Below are 20,529 nucleotides of genomic sequence, written 5' to 3' on the forward strand. Positions count from 1 at the left end.
GATTGGTCACCTTAATATTAATAAATTTCTGCCAAAAATCCATGAATTTTAGATGTAATAACAAATATTGCCAATTAACATTATCAAATGCTTTCTGTGTGTCTAAAAAAATCAATGCCATTTGTTTTCCAGGATGTATTTCATAATACTCCAATGTGTTTAAAATCATCCTCATATTGTTTTTAATTTGGCTCTTTGGCAGAAATCCATTCTGATTTACATGCATTCATTCAAAACCCTTTTTAACCTCTCCTCAACTTCTGATGGCCATCAGCTGACTGAATGAGGTGCACAGTGACTTTGCAGAGCTTGACCAAACTTGGTTGCCCCCTGCGGTGTGCTTATTTATATTTGATTTCTAATTGCCAATTGACCTCATGCAGGCTGGACAGGAACAGCCAAAGATTCAGATGTGGCCTGAAGCAGAGGTGGTATTCAGCAGGTTCTGACCAGTTCTGGAGAACCGGTAGCGGAAATTTTGAGTAGCTCAGAGAACTGGCAAATCCCACCTCTGACTGGAGATTTCACAGTCTCCTTCCCCTGCCATGCCCACCAAGCCATGCCCACAGAACTGGTAGTAAAAAAGTTTGAATCCCACCACTGGCCTGAAGGCTATAAAATGCCCAGGCCTGCTTTACAGGATAAGAGATTGCGGAAGGTTGGTATAGACAATTTTGGATTCAGAAGTCAAATATCCAAATAAAGATAAGTCAAACATATTCTTCTCAAATAATTTTCATACTTGCCACTTTCTCCTGACTATTTGAACTTCCATGTTGTCATTATTTCTGACCTATAACCCTACAAAACCAGACTGAAATCACGATCATCCTCTCTTTTGAGGGCCTTGGTAAAAATTACTACTGCAAAACAAGCTACCACAAATTCAGGCAGTGGAAGGGATATTTACTGATTTGTGAAATTCATATGAAAATAAAATAATCTTTTCTATCTCTTGTCCCAGCCCTCAGACACATTCCTACTTGGTGTTATGTGCCATTCAACTCTCAAACACTGTCAGCCCCAGGAGATTTAACTTCTGGACTCGTGGACTTGGTTTAAATGGATGCCAAGTCCTTGTGTGAAAATGCCCATTCCTTCCTGTTAATATGTGGAAACCTTCCTGCAAGATTTTCCAGTCTTAAAGAAGTATGTATTTTGGTCAGACAAACAGCAGGAAGCTAGAATGGGAAACCATATGCCAGATGTGTTTTAAAAGGAAGTCCCTATACAATATCTGGAAAGCGGGAGACATTTTCAAACCTAAAGACGATGGGCTGGTATGTAATGGAAATGGATTCTAACTTTTCAGAAACTCCTGGCCCTATCAAGCCTCTTTCCCTGATATACTCTTTATCTCTTTCTCCAGGTAGAAGAAAGGGACTGCATTCACACAGCATGCTTACCTATAATATAGCTGGCCGTAATTTTGATCAGTTGTGGACATAGTGTGATTAGTTTATGTTTAATTGAGTTTATGATTGATGCAGTAAACTATAATTGAGTTACCCATGTGTAGAGTTGTAATTGCAGGAATGTTCTCATCTTGGATGGCAAACCTCAGATAAGGAATGTTTACAAGCAATTACAACTCAGGCAAACAAAGTCACTAATGTAAAGGAGGATTAGAGAAAGGAAGTAAACATATATTGGACTTTGACTAGAGATAATTAATTGTATTAATTACTATGCTAAACAGTAGCAAAAGTTAAGCAATAACCCAAGTTAACCAATGTTAGAGGATTACTAAAAATTTGTATAAATGCAAGACTAGACTCCAATAAAGTTCATCATGATTCAGTTGATCATGATCGAACACCTCGACTGCCTCGTTATTACAACACCCATGCATATTATATTTTATGTGAAATGTAAACATAGCCAAAGTGTCAATGTGTCTCTAGCGAATGAGAAAATATCTAGCAGAAAGAGGGTTCAATGTAACTCTCTTAATAATGATACACTATTCTAAGCCTGAGTCCATACAAGAGAATGGAATGGCATTACTACTCATTAAGAGTTTGATTAAAGATATGCTGGGCTATAACTTATTCGCAATAGGATCATAACAATTAAAATTAATGAGAGCCTAATATTCAGCAGTGTGATACAATTATATATACTTACTATAGATGAAATAGAGAAAGACATTGAGGAATTTCCTGGCAAACTGCTAGATACGCTAGAAGCAACTTTGAGAAAGGATGGAATATTACTAATGAACAAAAATAGAAATTTGTACGAAATTAAGGATTCTGGAATCACAGGAAGATGAACCAGAAGAATAATGCAAGGAATAAGCTAATAATGTTTTATGGAGAGAATTCTCTGTGTATTGCTGCTTTTGCATATGGATATCATTTGAGAGATAACATTGAAATCAAATGAGGCCATAATAAGAAACAGAAAATGGTGAAGTGCATTTCAATCTGCCAGTACATGAACACATAAATTATTAGGATCCAATCTGTGGAAGAATAAAGAAAGTAGTATTCAAGCAGGATATGACTACATAATGTAAATTTCAATGTAATGATCACACACGTAGTATGTTTAAGTTATGAATCAAGATAATATAAGTAATGAAAGAGTTGTGGAGAAATAGATTAATAGTAAAGAAGAGTGCAGTAACAAAGTTCGATAAAAATAAAGATGACTTAATGGAGATTACAACAATCTTTCTTTACAGGGCTAATGTTTGGCTATGGGCATTGAAAGGATAAAAGGAAGTGTTGATTAAGAACAGATCCCACCTTCCCTTCTCATATTTCCCCCCATCTTTTTAACTAGGTTTTAATAGTATTTATAGTATTGCATAAGGGATGGGATGGCTCAGTTGGTAAGATGCTGAGCTTGTTGATCAGAAAGGTTGGCAGTTTGGCAGTTCGAATCCCTACCACTGCCTAACGGAGTGAGCTCTCATTACTTGTCCCAGCTTCTGCCAACCTAGCAGTTTGAAAGCATGTAGAAATGCAAGTAGAAAAATAGGGACCACTTTGGTGGGAAGGTAACAACATTCCGTGCGCCTTCCATGTTTAGTCATGCCGGCCACATAACCACAGAGACGTCTTCGGACAGTGCTGACTCTTCAGTTTTGTAACAGAGATGAGCACCTCCCCCTAGAGCCAGAAACAACTAGCACGTATGTGCGTGGGGAACCTTATACTATTGCATTTATAGTTTTAGGGGTGCAATGATTCCGTGGTTAAAGATGCTGAGCTTGTCAGCTAGAAAGCTGACAGCCCAGATCACGCATGGGGTGAGCTCCTGTTAGTTGCTCCAGCTTCTTCCCACTTATAAATTCAAAAGCATGCAAATGCAAGTAGATAAATAGGGATCACTTCAGGGGGAAGGTAAGAGCATTCTGTGTGCCTCAGGGTACAGTCATGCTGGCCACATGACCATAGAAATTGTCTTCAGACAACACTGTCTCCCTCAACCAAGAAACACAGATGAGCACTGCCCCCTAGAGTCAGACATGACTGGATAGGGTAAATCTTTATCTTTATTTATATATAATTATAAATTACATATTTCATCTTTTAATATTGTAAGATGCCCAGAATAACCATATGGCAAAATAGTGGTCTAATAAATTTTACAATAAATGAATAAATGAGAAAAAAAAGAAAGTTTTCTTATAATTATGGATTTTGAGATGTTTATTAAGAGCACCATGCATTAAAATAATTGTAAGTCCTGAGCAAATAAAGGCTTGATGAAGCAGAAACTCACTTGTTTAGAACTAGAAAATCTAGTCCTAAAAGGCAAGGCTGAAGAAAATAGAACACAATGGACAGCATTGGATTAGATTAAATTAACTGGAAAGTCACTGGAAATCTTAAGTAATGATCAATCAGTTGGCAATTGTATACATATAGTTAGGAGTTGAGCTTCACCTGATGGCCCCCAACCATTCCAAGCTACCATTTCTTAACTTAAAACTGTCCATTCCATGACTGTTTTAGAGAGATACTGCCATTCAGCTAATTTTCCTTGTAAACTTTATAATCCAACAGACCAGAGGTGGTATTCAGCAGGTTCTGACCAGTTCTGGAGAACTCTTTAGCGGAAATTTTGAGTAGTTCGGAGAACCGGCAAATACCACCTCTGACTGGAGATTTTACAATATCCTTCCACTGCCACGCCCACCAAACCACGCCCATAGAACCAGTAGTAAAAAAATTTGAATCCCACCACTGCAGCAGATATAGTATTACACCTAGGTCATGTTGAAGATTAAGAAGGTCAGGTTAACTCTTGATTTTACCTACAAGACACTGATGTTCATGCACACTAGCACAACATTCAAGGATCTTCTAGCCGAGATACCAACATTTTCAGCAGTAATTTTTAGAGATGGCACTATGGGAAAAGATGTGGTTGATGCAGTGGATAGACTCAGAGATTAGGAACTATCACAGGAAATGCTGTATCAGGAATCTGACAGTACCTTTTCCAATTCTGATTTTTGCTGAAATACACTAAAACAGATCTTGTACAAGGTTATATCAGATTGTGCTCAGTACAAATGGTGGCTTCCCATTTTTATCATTCTTTCCTCACCCCCCCCCCCGATGCATCTTCCAATTTACGGGCATATCATCTGCAGGATGGCAAAGGTCAAGGCGAGTAGGTGACTGCTCGTGCTATGCAGGCTTTTCTATTTGCTTTGGCGCATGTAGAAGTCTGAATGTACTATTCACTTGACTCCTTTAAAGAAGGTGCGCTTTTTTTTTTGCAAGGGATCTTGCAAGTGCTCTCACTCAGAGTGGCCATCATCCACAGAAATGACGACCCATGCCTCCTGTTGCAAAAGATGCAGCATTTATACCAGACATCAAGATACACGCCCACGTATCACCACCTTGACGCTATTATAGCTGGCTACAGATACCAATGCTATCACCACTCCGTAGTAGTATATTCAATTATGAAATAACTGTCATGTATGCGAAGAAGGATTTCAGTTTCCCTGTCTGTTGAGCCACTCTATTGGAAACAACCCTATAGAACAGGGGTCCCCAAATTTGGCAACTTTAAAGACTTGTGGACTTCAACTCCCAGAATTCCCAAGCAGCATGGAATTCTGGGAGTTGAAGTCCACAAGTCTTAAAGTTGCCAAGTTTGGAGAGCTCTGCTATAGAATCAGGTGGGATTGATTTACGGGAGTGGAAGGGGCAGCTAGCAGAAGGAAAGAGAAGAGTTCGAATTATGTGACGTCACAATGCCCCCCCCATGCAGCGGAATAGTTCTGTGCGAAACACGTCATCAAGAAACTCCCGAGGCGATTTAGTTACACAGGGTCAAGGGCGCGACATATCACGTGACAAGGACTCGCTTTTATTTATTTTAATATCACGAAATCGTAGACGTACGAAAAGTAAAGATCAGACAGCATTGCTATCCTCTGCTAGGGCACGTGCATTTAAGGAAGCCACTGGGAAGTTTATCACAATAAAACGTTTCTTTCCACTTCAGATTCAAGCCTTAAGCCTTGTTTCTGCATACCAAGGGCGATTTGCAGAAAAGTTTCTACGGTGCTTATTGGGCAACCAAGTGCCACCTTCCTCCAATTAAAATATTTCAGTGTGGATAATGTTGCAAAATCAGAGAGGGTTTGTTTGTTTTTGTTTTAAGTACGGGTTTCTCTTTTTTAATTCTAGAAAAAAATCACTTCTTAATGACATATTGCGGGGGGGCAAAGGCAGCTTGTCCTGAAGGGGGTTAGGGCAATCTCAATACTCCTCTAGATTTGCATCACTTGTTAATAATGCCGCTGTAACATTTAGAGAGAAAAAATGCCAGCGTTTTCAAAGGTCATTCATATCCCATCGTTAAAATGAACCGTCTATATTTTATTTATTTATTTGTCAATCGTTTACAAGATAATAGATATAAGTATAAACATGAGTAAGAATACAGGAAATAGGTACGAATAAATGGGGACAATAGGACAGGGACGGTAGGCACGATAGTGCACTTATGCACGCCCCTTAGTTCGCCAAATCCATGCTGCATAATATTGGTGGGTTTTTTTTAAACATTTTACATCTCAAGTCGAAAAATCTTCAATCGGGACGGGCGTTCCGCCTCCCCCGACTCGGAAAGAGAAAAAAACAGATATATTCGTCGCACATTTTTCTTATTGTTTACCCCAGGGGGCTCCAACCTTGGCAACTTTAAGCCTGGCGGACTTCAACTCCCAGAAGTCCTCCAGGCTTAAAGTTGCCAAGGTTGGAGGCCCCTGGTTTACCTCACTTCTCTACTAAGCCCAGAGAAGGAGGGGTGGAGTGGGGGGGAGGCGGTCAAAGTAGTCCGGAAGTAAAAAGTCACCGAGAATTTATCTATGGTGTAGCTATGGCACGAAGGAGGCATTGACCCGGATGTGAATGAGCGGAGTGTGGGTGGGGGTGGAGCTGGGGTCGTGTTTCGTGTCGAAGGTGGCGGGTCTAGGCTTAGTTCAAGATGTCGATCGAAATCGAGTCCTCGGAGTGAGTGGCGGGGCGGGGGGGGGGGAAGGGGTTTGCGCTCGGTGTCAGTTTCCTTTGGCCTGCCCCAGGCCTAGCCCCTCCGGATCCGCCGCCCTGCAGCTTTCCCCGTTGATGCGTCCTCCGGACACTTCGCTTGCCGTAACTGCAGCCCAGCGGCCTTGGGGTGCACCGGGTTGCTCTAAATCCATCCCGGGAATTTCCGAAGGCGGCCGAAAGCTTCGCGCTGTATATTTACTAGCTATTCCTAAGGAAGGCACAACATATCGGGGGAGGAGAAGGGCGGGAAAGAGAAAGAAATGGCATTTGGCAACGTCAGTGCAGGTGGTCCTCAGCTTACGACCACGATTGAGCCCAACATTTCGGTTGCTAAGTGAGAAATTTGGTTAAGAGAGTTTTGCCCCACTTTATGACTTCCCTTGCCGTGTTTGTTAACCGAATCGCTGCTGTTGTTAAAATGAGCAACACCGCTGTGAAGTGAATCCGGTTTCCCCATTGACTTCCCTTGTTGGAAGGTTGCAAACTGGGATCACAAGAATCCAGGACAGTGCAACTGTCAGAAAAGCAAGTCAGTTGTCAAGCATCTGAATGTAAATCACCTAACCATAGGGATGCTGCAATAGTCATAAATTTGAAAAACGGTCACAACTTAACTTTTTTCAAAGCTGTTGTAACTTCAGAGGGTCTCTAAGCGAACTGTGGTAAGTTGAGGACAAGCGATAGAATCAAAAAAGGAATAAAAGCATCCTTTTGATTGAATTTCTCTCTTTGAAGCAGAAATGAATATTGGAAAATGCCTTCTAATGAGATAGTATGTACGTTATGCGTGTTGGAGAGGGAGAGAGTGACTAATGGAATAAATATCAGTAACTTAGCTCAATACCCATGCTTTGCTACGAAACTATGTGGTCGGGCTTAGTTTTTGGGGAGGAAAATAAGGGGGAAAAAATCTGCCTCTGCCCACCAGCATCCATCAATATTCATCTGGCTAGCGTCCTGTCAGTATGTGAGAGAGTTGAGGGCTGTTTGGAAACTGAAAGAGTATTTACTGTGTGAGCAAGAAGGAGACAACAAGGAGCCTGGGCGTGGTTTTGCTCAACTGTTCTGTACTAAAGCTGGTTGCTGCTGTGATACTAAAACTGAACCTGAAACTCCTCTGCTTGTGTTTTGCATTTGGAACAGATTTCTTTTCAGGTGGGGAGGGGGAGTAGAATTCCTTAGCATCAGAGCATGTTAATAATAATATAGGAAATACTAATGCTCTGATGGTCATTTCGAAAAATCCTTTCTTAGTGAGCACCTAGAAGCCAAGAGGAACATTCGTGCCAACTTTCAAGTTTGTAGGCTTTACGGTTATGGAGATTTTGTGATGATGGTGTGAATGGTATTTCGCTATAGATTAATTGTACTAATTGGTTTTTTTTTCAGTGTTATCCGTTTAATCATGCAATATCTGAAGGAGAACAGTCTTCATCGTGCCCTAGCTACATTGCAAGAGGAAACTACAGTGTCTCTGAATACAGTGGATAGCATTGAGAGCTTTGTGGCGGATATTAACAGTGGCCATTGGGATACAGTTCTGCAGGCAATACAGTCACTAAAGTTGCCAGACAAAACGCTCATTGATCTCTATGAACAGGTCAGCAAGCTTTATTTAATAATATTTTGAATAGTATCTTTTGGTGTATTTTTAATTGCTAGAAAATAAATTGGCATTTTGTAACTTTGCAGAATATTCATCTTTCACTTCTGAATGGGACAAATGATGATACATGTATGATGTATGTAGGACCATGCAGATAACACAGTTTAATATTTGTGCCAAAGTCATGGCGTCATCATCTAACTAATTATTTAGGCTGTGTTGTCATGCACCATTTGATATATCATGGCATGTTATGGTTGCTGCTGTCTCTGAAAATTAAACCATCTCCATTTAGCATAAAATTATATTAGCTCTGGATGCAATCTGATTTCCCCCCAGTTTTTTACAATGTGTCAATTATTTTTTAAAGATTTTTTTTCAAGAACAAAAGTTTGTGTTGTATGTGCTTCCTCAATATAATATTGGTACCACATAACAGTTTTAAAGATGTTAATGTATTTTATATCCCCCTGTTCATAGCTGAGTTATTTTTTTCCATTAAAAAATAAGAATTTTCAAGATTTATGGTCTAAACTCTTTCAGTTTGAAACTTGAATAAAACTGTGTAACATTGACCAAAGTTTTCAGCAGTGTAATTCCATTTAAACTGAATTTGCAAGTCACATAAGTGTAAATAGTTTGGTGCATTAGCACATGTTTGTATGACTAATAATTATTTTTCTGTTGATATTTCAGGTTGTTCTGGAACTGATAGAACTTCGTGAATTGGGTGCTGCTAGATCTCTTCTGAGACAGACTGATCCAATGATCATGTTAAAGCAAACCCAACCAGAACGATATATTCATCTTGAGAACCTTTTGGCTAGGTCCTTTTTTGACCCACGTGAGGTAAAACTATGTTAGCTCATAGTTTTTTACATGTATTATGTTGAATAGTATGTGAAGGAACTGCTAGGCTCTGGCTCTTAAATAATATTATATTGTTCTTTGTTTTGCCTAATTAGGTTTACTTTATTATTTTTCTCATTTACAATTTGTAATATATAAAATATCTCATTTAATCATTTCTGCATAATGGAAGATCTAGCTTGTTTACTAATTTCTTCATTTCACAATGATATAATTAGAATTTACAATTTTAAAAACTTTTATAACTAATGATATGTCTGTCACAGATACATTTGTTGTTTAATGAAAACCAAACTATGTAAGTTATCACACAGTTTTGAAGTTATAGTTAATTATGTAATTCAATTTGTAATACCATTGCATGTTTCATAAGTGAAAATATGCTTAAAACAATTCAGCTCTCTATCTCAGTTATATCTCCCAGCTGGTGAAATGGGCAGTATATAAATTTAATAAATAAATAAATGGTAGATAGATGCGACTTGTATTCTAAGAGATTTAGGTCTTGTAAAAGAAGAAGTTATCAGATATATTTCTAATATTTTTTGGATTGGTTCAGATACCTCTCTGGAACGAATTTTAAGAATTTAAAATTCTCTGTTGATTTCCGCATACATTCTTCCCATTTGCCTCACATATTCTCCATATTTGTTTGACTAATGTTACCTAAGGTGGCATGCTTTTTCTTTGAAAATCCCGATTAAGCCTGGCCTGTCTAAACAATTTGATGTATATACAAAGATAAAACATGAAAGAGGAATATGACTTTATACAGAGGAAAGAGGCTGAGAATCCATGATCTTGTGCCTTGTTTATAATTTAGAATTATTTCATGTTAGATGTATTGTTTCACTGTGAGATAAATAACAATGCTATTATTTCTTTGTTACATTTCAGTCTGAGGTTTGACCTAGTTTAGGATAGAATCAGCATGATACTTCCGTCCTTCTTTACGTGAGAGAGTAGGAGAGTGTAATTTTGTTAGTCTAGCTTGTTTTTGAGATAGCTCTTGATATAATCAACAATCTAGTCTTCCCTGGATTGTCTTTGTGAGTTGGAGGTCCTGTACAATAGAGGTGTCTCTCCTATTTGCAGTATGGCTTTACATAACACAGTGTGCTTTTAGATGTGTGTTGGGTACCAAAAGGCACTGCTTTGTCCCCAGTTCTATTTTAACACTTATATAAAGACACTGGGACAGTCATAGAGAAAATTTATTGGGGTGGTGGTGGCGAGGAGACCGAGAGGATTCCCAATATACTGACAATCGTGCTATTTCTTTATAATTTCTTAATGTTGGTTGGACATTTATTTGTTTAGCTAATTCATAAAACCACCCATCAACTAAAAGGAGCTTTCCATTTCCAAGAATAAAACCCAATATACTGATCAAGCAGCTTAAAAGAAAAGGCAATGGTGAAACCCCAATAATAGGGCCTGCATGGTGTGAATCAGTTCTTGGACAGTCAGAGTGATGGATTAGAATAGGGCCAATCAGTAAAGATTGAATCTTCACAAATAGGAATCTTGTGGGTCCATGATTTTCAGGTAATAGGAAGTGGGAATCTTTACTGTATTTCCTCAAAAATATCAGGTCTACAGTTACAACTGTTATTAGAGGCCAAGAAACCAGCATGGCTGGGAGTGTCTGGTTTCAACTTTGGTTTATGTATAAACTTTGCCCTTTCCTGGACCAAGTTGAGTGAGATGCTTCATTGTGCACATGTGGTATTGGTGTGGAAGCAGTTAGGCTCAAGGGCCTCATCTTTGTAGATCAGGCTGACTGACAAACTGTCGTGAATGCCTAAAATTGTAGAAAATCTCAACTAGCATTTGCTCACACTTTTCTCAGTTATGGCATTTATTGCCATACTGTATGTTATACCTTTGAAACTCTCTTCGTCCAGATCTTATTTTGATGAATGACAGAAAAATGTTTTTGTTCCTTCCTGTATTTTGCATTCCCTCTTTCTTGTTAATGTGCAGAGTGTATGTTTTGTTTTATTGTGTATTTTTATTTTATAAGCCAGAATGAATTTCTTCTATTCAGTAAACACACATAATGCTTACTTTCTTATCAAAGTTGGAAATTGCCTTTCCAGAATTTAAATAGTTCTTTTCATTCCCAGAATTTGTTTTGTTTTCTATTTGCCTTTAGATCAGTGTAATTTATACAAATAAGCAACCAGGCTTTCTTAGTTGGCTGGATTCAAATCTGCCCCACAGTATTCAGTGAGAAACAAAATTTAATGTTTCTACATTGGGTATGCTCTTCACAACATAATTATTTATTTTTCACGTTACATTGTCTAATTTGTGTGGAACTATATATTAGAAAGTTTTGCTGATACCAGTTAGAAAGACTGTCAGCATGACAGTATATTTCTGAGAATATAGTAATTGTAAGTATAAGTGATGGGTTGGGTTTTATTATGTATTGACATAGAAAATTGCTATTTTGAGGATTGGTAACATTTGAACATTTGTTTTCCTTTTTTGCTGGACATAATACGTTCTCTACTTTTGCTGGCTGAAGCTGTCATGAAGCAGAATGTGCATTTTAACAATAAGTAGAAAATTGGATTAAAGTTTTCTTCTGATTCAAATTAAATAGGGTATTGGCCTTTCCCAATACAGTTATTTTTGCCAAATTTGTCCCAATACTCAAAACTGTGTTGTAGATTTAGAGTTGCATATATAATGTATCAATTTTTAATAAAATATCCAGTTGACAAACCAGACAAGTTGTGGTTAAGTGGCAGATTTCTCAAAAGGAAGTTACTGCTCTGTATGTCTGTGGAGCTGAATGAATGTGGCAGCATGTAAATCCGATGACTATTGTTGCGTTTCAGGCATACCCAGATGGAAGCAGCAAAGAGAAGCGGAGAGTTGCCATTGCCCAGGCTTTGGCTGGTGAAGTTAGTGTGGTACCTCCATCTCGTCTTATGGCGTTGTTAGGACAGGTATTGTTTTTCCCCCTTAAGCTGAATTGACGAGTATGAAACGGAAGGCTGATTGTTCTTTAAAGCCTAAGATTGTGAATCTTTCATATGAAACTTTTCTTTTAATGTTTAAGTGCCCTTTTGTATTAAGTTTCAAAAGTGTTACAATCTGTGTCTGTAATCCTCTTTGGTATTGTAGGCCTTGAAATGGCAGCAGCATCAGGGGCTACTTCCCCCTGGTATGACTATTGACTTGTTCAGAGGAAAAGCAGCTGTCAAAGATGTAGAAGAGGAAAAATTCCCCACGCAGCTGAGTAGACATATTAAGGTGGGTTGTCCTTCACCATGATTTCAGCAACAGGTCTCAGGCCTTCTGGGATTGGGGAATTTTAATTGGATCAAATGAGGCAAGTGCTTAAGGCTTTTAATATATGTCACTGGCTGGATTCAATACTGCGTTAAATTATCATATGGCGTATTTTATTTAGCTTGTTATGAGAACCCAATTGATTCATTGATCAAACTCTAATATATTTTAGATGACTTCAAAAAAATTCTATATTTTAAAATAGTGCATGCACATGTCATTTTCATTCTTGTACTTTTAAAAAGAAAATAAAAGTTGATTTTAGTAAGGAATTGGATAAGAGCCACTTGATATACAGTGGTTAAGGCACTGAACTGGTCCTTCTCTCTCAGGAGTAGGTACTGGTAACCCTCAGTTAATGATGGTAATTGGGGCCAAAATTTGCCACGAAGTGATAACAGTTGCACAGCATGATGTCACATGACCACATTGCTCAAGAATGACAATCCCATTAATCTCTGTTGCTATTGATAAGTAAAGACCTCCTGGCCACTTCCTCACAACTTCCAAGAAAAGCAGAGCAGAAGCTGGCAGGACATGGCAAGTCCCAGCTGCCTTGAAAGTAGGCTGGTAGATAGGTGAGTGACTGCAACCAGTAGGAGGCACCAGTAGGAGGTAAGTGACTGCTACCAGTAGGAGGCGCAAGTTGCACGTGCTTCAGGTGCAGCATTAAGCCAATGTTTTTTGGATCCAAGAATAAAATAAGATCAAGATTCAACTAGTGAGCGATCACCAAGGTATCCCAGGGTTGTCGAGAAGAAAGGCACCGCAAGCTACTTTTGTACAGTTGCCAAGAGAACTCCCATCAGTGCAACCAATGGGAATTAAGTTTAATTTGAGGATGTCTTTACCTTTTCAGTCTAGATTAGTACATATTTTTTGTTATACGCTATTTCTTTCTTCCCGTAAAACAGTTTGGTCAAAAGTCTCATGTGGAATGTGCTCGATTTTCTCCGGATGGTCAGTATCTGGTCACTGGTTCTGTGGATGGATTTATTGAAGTCTGGAACTTCACCACTGGCAAAATCAGGAAGGTAATTCTGTTACTCTTAACTGTCATGTGAACTGCTCAATATTCTTCATCAATTCTTTGGGCACAGTAAATGAAGATGAGTAATATGAACTTTTCTGGATTTCCAGATAAAATTGGAATGGAATTTTAAATTAGGGTATACAGTGCCAAACCAAATGTTCTATTTGCTTTTTTTTTTCTTTTGAAAAGCAATGCAGCACAATGCACTCATTACAGTCTTTTTCACAATGGAAGCCAATAGAAGATGTTATGAGGTGCAAGATCCATGATCCATACCGAATATTTTCTTCTTTGATTTATCTTTGCTGTTGGTGGGGTGGGTAGAAAACTGGAATTATTTTCAAAATTGGAAATAAATGTGAATGGAGAAAAATGAGCTTTGGAGAAGATTTGCAAAGCGACAGTAATGTTGATGTTATTTGTATAAATGATTACAGTGTTAGAAACCCCAACTTCATGGAGTAACAATTAACATATGAAGAAGCACAAACTTCGCTTCAGTCCTTGACTTATTCTGTTTCAAAGAATCTCCTGGTTTAGATCCAAAATTGCCCTCTGAATTAGAGAGTCACCACCAGTCTGGATTTTAATAGTATGATTTAGGATAGTGTGGCTCCTGAAATGAATTTTGTATATATCTGTTCCTCCTGATGCTTGTTCTTATCTTAGTTGTATTAATTTATTTTGTTCACTGCTTTGTTTAGGATCTGAAATATCAGGCACAGGATAATTTTATGATGATGGATGATGCAGTGCTGTGCATGTGTTTCAGCAGAGACACTGAAATGTTAGCAACTGGAGCACAAGATGGAAAAATCAAGGTATGCTGTTAAGGACAGCTAGAGGCACAAAGTGGCACTTAAGAACTCTCTTATAAGCCATGTTTATTGAACTTCTGAGATATGGCAGACACACAATACTGGGTGTTTGTCAGGGGTCAGAAGAGTATGAATGAACCATCCTCTGAGAATATGTTCTTGGTCCTTTCTCCATGATTTTTTGTATTGGTTTTTAAGCATTGATTCATGGAGAGAGGTTAGAAGTATTTTCCTGAAGGTCTATGGAAATTCTCAGTCATCCAGGTCCCGGTTGTCCCAACTGTGTTTTTTCAAGAGGCAACAGAACTTTCTGTATTTTCTTTTAAGACATTTTGCTTCTCCTCCAAGAACCTTCTTGGACGAGAAGCTCAGAGCTGAAGAAGCTTCTTGGAAGAGAAGCGAAACGTCTTCAAAGAAAAAACAGAAAGTGCAGTTGCCTCTTGAAAAAAACCTTTCTGATATTTTCCTGAAGGAAAGTAATTCTATTCTTTCTTAGCATCAGGAATAGTTTGCACAGTCCCCGATCATGGTGTATAAAGAAACAGAAACAAGTAAACTGTTCCTCTCTACTTTCAAGATTGCATAGAAGGGAACAAGTTTATGGCAATGAATCAGGCAGCAAAAGAGCAGTTTTCCCTGGGTGCACATTTGGGGTCCAGATTGTTCTGGTTTTTCTTTGTTCCTCTTGTAGCACACAGCATGGGCTGGCAATTTAATGACATTCACTAATCTCAGATATTCAATGAATAAAAGAGGCCAATTTGAGTACAAGAGCCACGGTGGCGCTCTGGTTAGAATGCAGTACTGCAGGCTACTTCTGCTGACTGCCGGCTGACTACAGTTTGGCAGTTCGAATCTCACCGGCTCAAGGTTGACTCAGCCTTCCATCCTTCCGAGATGGGTAAAATGAGGACCCAGATTGTTAGGGGCAATATGGTGACTCTAAACTGCTTAAAAAGGTCTAGAAAGCACTGTAAAGCGGTATATAAGTCTAAGCGCTATGGCTATCTTGTTCAACATTCTGGTCCAACAATGGCCAGTCTACTGCCACGGAGAAATCTATTTTATTCATAAAGACAAGCAGTATATATTTTAGATCTGAGTGAGCCAAGAAATTTGGAAGGAAATATTTTTGTCTTCTTGTGGTAACATCAGTTCCCTGGTTTCTCTGAAGGTGTGGAAGATTCAGAGTGGGCAGTGTCTGAGGCGATTTGAAAGAGCCCATAGCAAAGGTGTCACCTGCCTGAGCTTCTCAAAGGATAGCAGTCAGATTCTGAGTGCCTCCTTTGACCAGACAATCAGGTATGTCTCTTTTTTGCAATAGATTTGGCTGTTCCGTCTGACGTGGACAAATAACACTAATGTTTTTATGCTGTAACAGGATTCATGGGCTGAAATCAGGGAAGACTCTCAAAGAATTTCGTGGTCATTCCTCATTTGTTAATGAAGCTACATTTACACAAGATGGACATTATATTATTAGTGCATCCTCTGATGGCACTGTGAAGGTACGTTCCTGGGTCCCAATCACTAGGTGCAATTCCCATGATTACTTAAAATATTTGCTTGGTTGTTTTTGTTTTTTTTGAAAACAAATTCTTAGTAGTAGAGATAGTCCTCGATTTGCAACCACAATTGACCCCAAAATTTCTGTTGCTAAGTGAAACATTTGTTAAGTGAATTTTGCCCCATTTTATGACCTTTCTTGTCCCATTTGCGACCTTTCTTGTTAAAATGAATCGCTGCAGCTGTTAAGTTAGTAACATGGTTATTAAGTGAATCTGGCTTCCCCACTGAGTTTGCTTGTCAGAAGATAGGAAGAAGCTGGTCACATGACCCCAAGGCAGTGCAGAATGTCATAAGCACCTGAATTTTGATCACATGGCTAAATCAACTGTTGTTAACGACTATTTGTACAGAAATATTTACAAACACTCTGCAGTGCCTGGTCCAGGTAAAATTTAATTAATTACAATTTCTGTCTCAAATGATTTCTACTAGCTTCAGCGTTTTCAGACATATCAGGTTTTTGGTCTTTGGAGACCCACCATAGTTTTTGACTTGAACTAGCTTCTAGATGCACTCTTCTGGTTACGCTTTTTTAAGTGACTGTTTTTTTTCTTTTTTTTTTAATATTGGTCCAGGTTGACTTTTTGATTGCACTAAGATCATTTTTGAATGAAATGTTTGTATCAGTGAGAGACAGTGTGTATAGATAGAGAAAAGGCCTATGTATTGTGGGAAACAATGCTGTGGTTAGGGCCATTATATACCCTGCATGAAGACACATGTGGGGTAGCTTGGGTTTCATTCTAATATGGAATTTGCATATTTTCCTTTCCTGTTTATTTGTTAGGTTTGGAATATGAAGACTACCGAATGCTGTAATACTTTCAAATCCCTGGGTAGCACAGCTGGAACAGACATCACTGTGAACAGTGTGATTCTCCTGCCTAAAAACCCAGAGCACTTCGTTGTTTGTAACAGATCCAATACAGTGGTCATCATGAACATGCAGGGCCAAGTACGTAATTGGATTGTGTTTTAAACATCTGTGAGAATGCAGTCGGTGTTCCTTTTGGACTCAGGAGCTAGCGTTGACAATGAGAAGTTGTTGTTCCCACTTTTTCTGATTAGTAAGGCTTTTTAAAGTCATGATTAAATGTTGCATTGGTTGATTGAGGATGCTGAATTAATATTGAGGAGTCTCAAGTAATTCAAAAGACCCTATTTTCAAGCTATTTGGTTAAAGATTATGTTTTTGTTCATACACAATTTTAAATTGGTTTGGAAGGTTCTTAGCTTTTGCTTCAGAGATCCCAGAAATTTGTACTGAAAGAAAAGTCCTCTTTTTTTCCCCATATATTAGCCCATAATATTGGTACTACTTTTTATTTTTATGTTTTATTATTAAATTTTTACCTTGCCCATCTCTGCTGTAAGGCGACTCTAGGCAGCTTACAGATTATATATGTTTTTAATCAAGATATATAAATGTCTCTAGTAACATTGTTATAGCTTTTTTAAGGTGCTTATTACTCAAATCCTCCTATACTATAAGGTTAGTTGGTGTTCCCCTGCTGTGCCTTTAACATATTTTCAAAGACAAAAGGAGCTAGTGAGGTTTGAAATATGCACATCATAATACTTGTACTATGTATTGAATCAAAAGTACAGTGCAGATTTAATATATACATTTCAGCGCACCCTCCCACCCGCTTCTCCAGGCAGAGAGATAAAACTCCTTCTTAGCCTTTAGTCTCTTTGTTCCCTCAGTATCCTTTAACCCAGAGGTCTCCAAACTTGTCTGGGAGTTGAAGTCCACACGTCTTAAAAGTTGCCAAATTTGGGGACCCCTGTTTTAACCTCTGAAGATCTCCTTGCTACTTGTGCTATTGCTAATCATTTGCATTAGAGATTGCAATTCCCTAACATTTTACACTCTGTCCTTTGGAGGGGGCATTTTCCTAAGAAATGAATACCGTATCTTGAACTATATTATGGCTGCTGACTTTCTTTTCTTTTTTTTTCTTGTTCATATTTCAACTTGTTAGATTGTGAGAAGTTTCAGCTCTGGTAAGAGAGAAGGGGGTGACTTTGTCTGCTGTGCCCTATCTCCTCGAGGCGAATGGATCTACTGTGTGGGTGAAGATTTTGTCCTCTACTGTTTCAGTACAGTGACTGGCAAGCTGGAGAGAACACTGACGGTGGGTAGCAGAGTGTGTCTTGGTGGCAACCTAGCAGCAGCTCTATATGCAGTAGAAGCTAGATTTGGGTCCCTGGTCCTATAGACTTTTCCACCAAATCTAATATTTCCCCAGTTTACACTTAGCAGAATTCCTGGAAGAGCAGATTTCCTCCTCTAAAAATCACTGGTGAAGATTACAAAACTTTTCCGCCGTGTTTCCTGACTGCCCCACCACTTTTTCTCAACCCAAATATCCACCAAATGTATAAACTTCCAATCAGAATCCTTTGGTCGGCTAACATGGCTGACATTTGAAGTCTTCAAATTTGGGCAGCGTCTGGAAGCCTGCTTTGTGGTGTCTTTTCAGGACTTATATAGGAATTAGGACTATAGTTTAACTTTAATCCAACATGCAATCACCAAGTAAACCATAACCATGTATTTAACAATCCACAATGTTTCTCTAATCAAATCAGATGTAATCCGCAATCCCAAAGTCAAAATTTAATTTTTCTCCTTTTCCTGTAGGAAATATAATAGTATTATAATATCCAAGCCACAAGAAACAAGTAGTCAAGGTTTTTGTTTATTATTAAAGCAGTAAATTTTGTTCTCTCAGCTAGTTCTACTAGTTTCAGAAAACATTTCTTGATTATTCTAAAAGTTTTTTTTTTCCTTTTAGTTTAGAGAAAGATAGAGAAAATACTTGATTTGATCTTATATTCTGGAGATAATCTTGTTTCTTCTTTCTTTCTGATGTTAAGGTTCATGAAAAGGATGTCATTGGTATTGCTCACCATCCCCATCAGAATTTGATTGCTACCTATAGTGAAGATGGGTTGTTGAAGCTGTGGAAACCATAGAACTGCATAAATTCCTTCAGCATGTGGCTTCTAAATCCCTGGGAAGTGTGTACCATGTGCAGCGGATATGTTTCCAGAAAGATTTTTAAAAGGCTTGTTTTAATTTATATTGAATTTCATATTCAGCTGTCTCAAGAGGAACCTTTAGCTATATATAACGCTAGTTGTGTATGCAAATTGCAAAATCAGTTCAATTTCTATAAATGTTCTTTTCATGTTTCATTTCTGCTTCTTATGTGAATGACATTACTTCTACATATTTCTGGATTTAAAAAAAAAAGATAAATTCTTTTAGTTACGGGAAAAATGAAAAGCAAATTACATGCAGTTTTACTTTTTAAAAATTGCATGTTAAAATTTTTGGCAGTATTCATGGAAATGTAAAGCACATACTTGAACATTGCCCGTTGAAAGTTATGATCTTGCAGATTATGTAACTTGGTTGAGTGAAACCCGTTGTTATTAAGATAATTACCATTTAATGGGAATATGTGTAAAACATGCCAGATTAAATTTATAGCCACACTGGGAGTAGGGAGTTCCTGCTCTGGTTAAATGTTAATTTCCCTCTCCTATTTAGAATATATAAATTGTCTTGAATAGGATAGAAACCGATTGTTAGTGTTTTGTAGACTTTTTGATGTTCTGAAATATACCGAGTTTATGTTACAAGCTTCATCTTATTTTCAGAAAGAAATAAAATATTTTTTTCCTTGAAGAATTTTAATTTTGCTGTACAAAATGGACATTTTATGGTTTCTAAATGTGTGCAGATTTTTTTCGTAGCTTTTTTTAAAAACACCTGTTCTACAATAAAATATTTCTTAAAGAGGCATTTCTAAGAGCTTTTCTAACTCTTTTAAAATAAGACCCAAAGTTGAAATTTGTGTTTATGAAGAAAGTAATACTACTTTCTGGACTGGTGAAGAGTTACTTATTGAGTTGCATCTGCAAATTAGCACTATTAAATGTATATCTAATCTTTCTTATACATATTCACTGGGAGAGAGAACTATAGTATGCGTTTTATTTGGTGGCATGATCTGTTACATGATGGCGTCAGTTTTGTCACAGGTGTTCGTATGAACCTTACCACCTAAAACATTCACCATGTGTCCAAGCGTTTATTTATATTTATTTATTCAGCCGAACAGCTGAATTTGTGTTATTCTGTAATTGGAGCATTGTGCCCAAATGTGCAAGAACCCTCCATAGCCACCTCACGAGCAGACCATTCTCCGTTATACATAGAAAATGGTCCATAGTGATAAAGGAGGCACCATACCTTTTACCAAGTTTCAGCAATCTTTGCTTTTAAAGAAATTTGATGAAAACAAGTGCAGTTGAAACTCTTAGCAAAACTGAATTATAAACATATTGTCGTTATCTAACATTTTCTAAGATTACTTTTTTAATTTCACCTCAAATAGCTTGGTATGTTGAGTTCAGTATTTACTGGCATTAGACCAGGGCTGTCACCCGGCCCATGGGCCAGATGGGCTGGATATGTTGGCCACGCCCACACCATTTAGCAAAGCTGCAATAAGTCACATGATACTGTGACAGGAGTTTGACACCCCTGCATTAGACAATTATTTAATTTTTCAAACCAGTCTAGCTCATGTATTTTCCTCATGCAACTCAGGAGGCAGATATGTGACTTCTCTGCTTCTGAGCATTCAGTTTATAACTAAACATCTATATATATCTGCCAAACTTATTTCTTGTAACTGGCTTCAATGGCATAAAGATGCCAAAGTGTATGAGCCTCAGGATCATCCCATTTAGCTACATGCCAAACTAGACCAAGGG

General features: G+C 38.1%; 1 protein-coding gene across 1 annotated transcript; it reads left to right on the top strand.

Annotated features, from left to right (window-relative positions):
- The first annotated feature begins 6,370 nt into the window (after positions 1–6,370).
- SMU1 (SMU1 DNA replication regulator and spliceosomal factor) lies at positions 6,371–19,546 on the top strand. Its single transcript, XM_026712681.2, has 12 exons — positions 6,371–6,494; positions 7,920–8,130; positions 8,833–8,985; positions 11,859–11,969; positions 12,148–12,276; positions 13,230–13,349; positions 14,053–14,169; positions 15,341–15,468; positions 15,548–15,674; positions 16,523–16,690; positions 17,721–17,873; positions 18,619–19,546. The coding sequence occupies exons 1-12, from the start codon at positions 6,469–6,471 to the stop codon at positions 18,715–18,717; spliced, it is 1,542 nt and encodes a 513-aa protein (XP_026568466.1). The 5' UTR covers positions 6,371–6,468; the 3' UTR covers positions 18,718–19,546.
- Positions 19,547–20,529: the final 983 nt, after the last annotated feature.

Source organism: Pseudonaja textilis, chromosome 2 (genome assembly GCF_049901715.1).
Source record: "Pseudonaja textilis isolate UNSWEBS1 chromosome 2, rPseTex1.2, whole genome shotgun sequence".
Classification (NCBI taxonomy): domain Eukaryota; kingdom Metazoa; phylum Chordata; class Lepidosauria; order Squamata; family Elapidae; genus Pseudonaja; species Pseudonaja textilis.

What these genes read in the sequence shown, in the direction of transcription:
- SMU1 (XM_026712681.2), top strand. Translation starts at nt 6,469, where the DNA reads ATGTCGATCGAAATCGAGTCCTCGGA. An exon ending in TTATGGCGTTGTTAGGACAG is followed by an intron (nt 11,970 to 12,147) that starts GTATTGTTTTTC and finishes TTGGTATTGTAG; the next exon opens with GCCTTGAAATGGCAGCAGCA. An exon ending in CCTCTGATGGCACTGTGAAG is followed by an intron (nt 15,675 to 16,522) that starts GTACGTTCCTGG and finishes TTTATTTGTTAG; the next exon opens with GTTTGGAATATGAAGACTAC.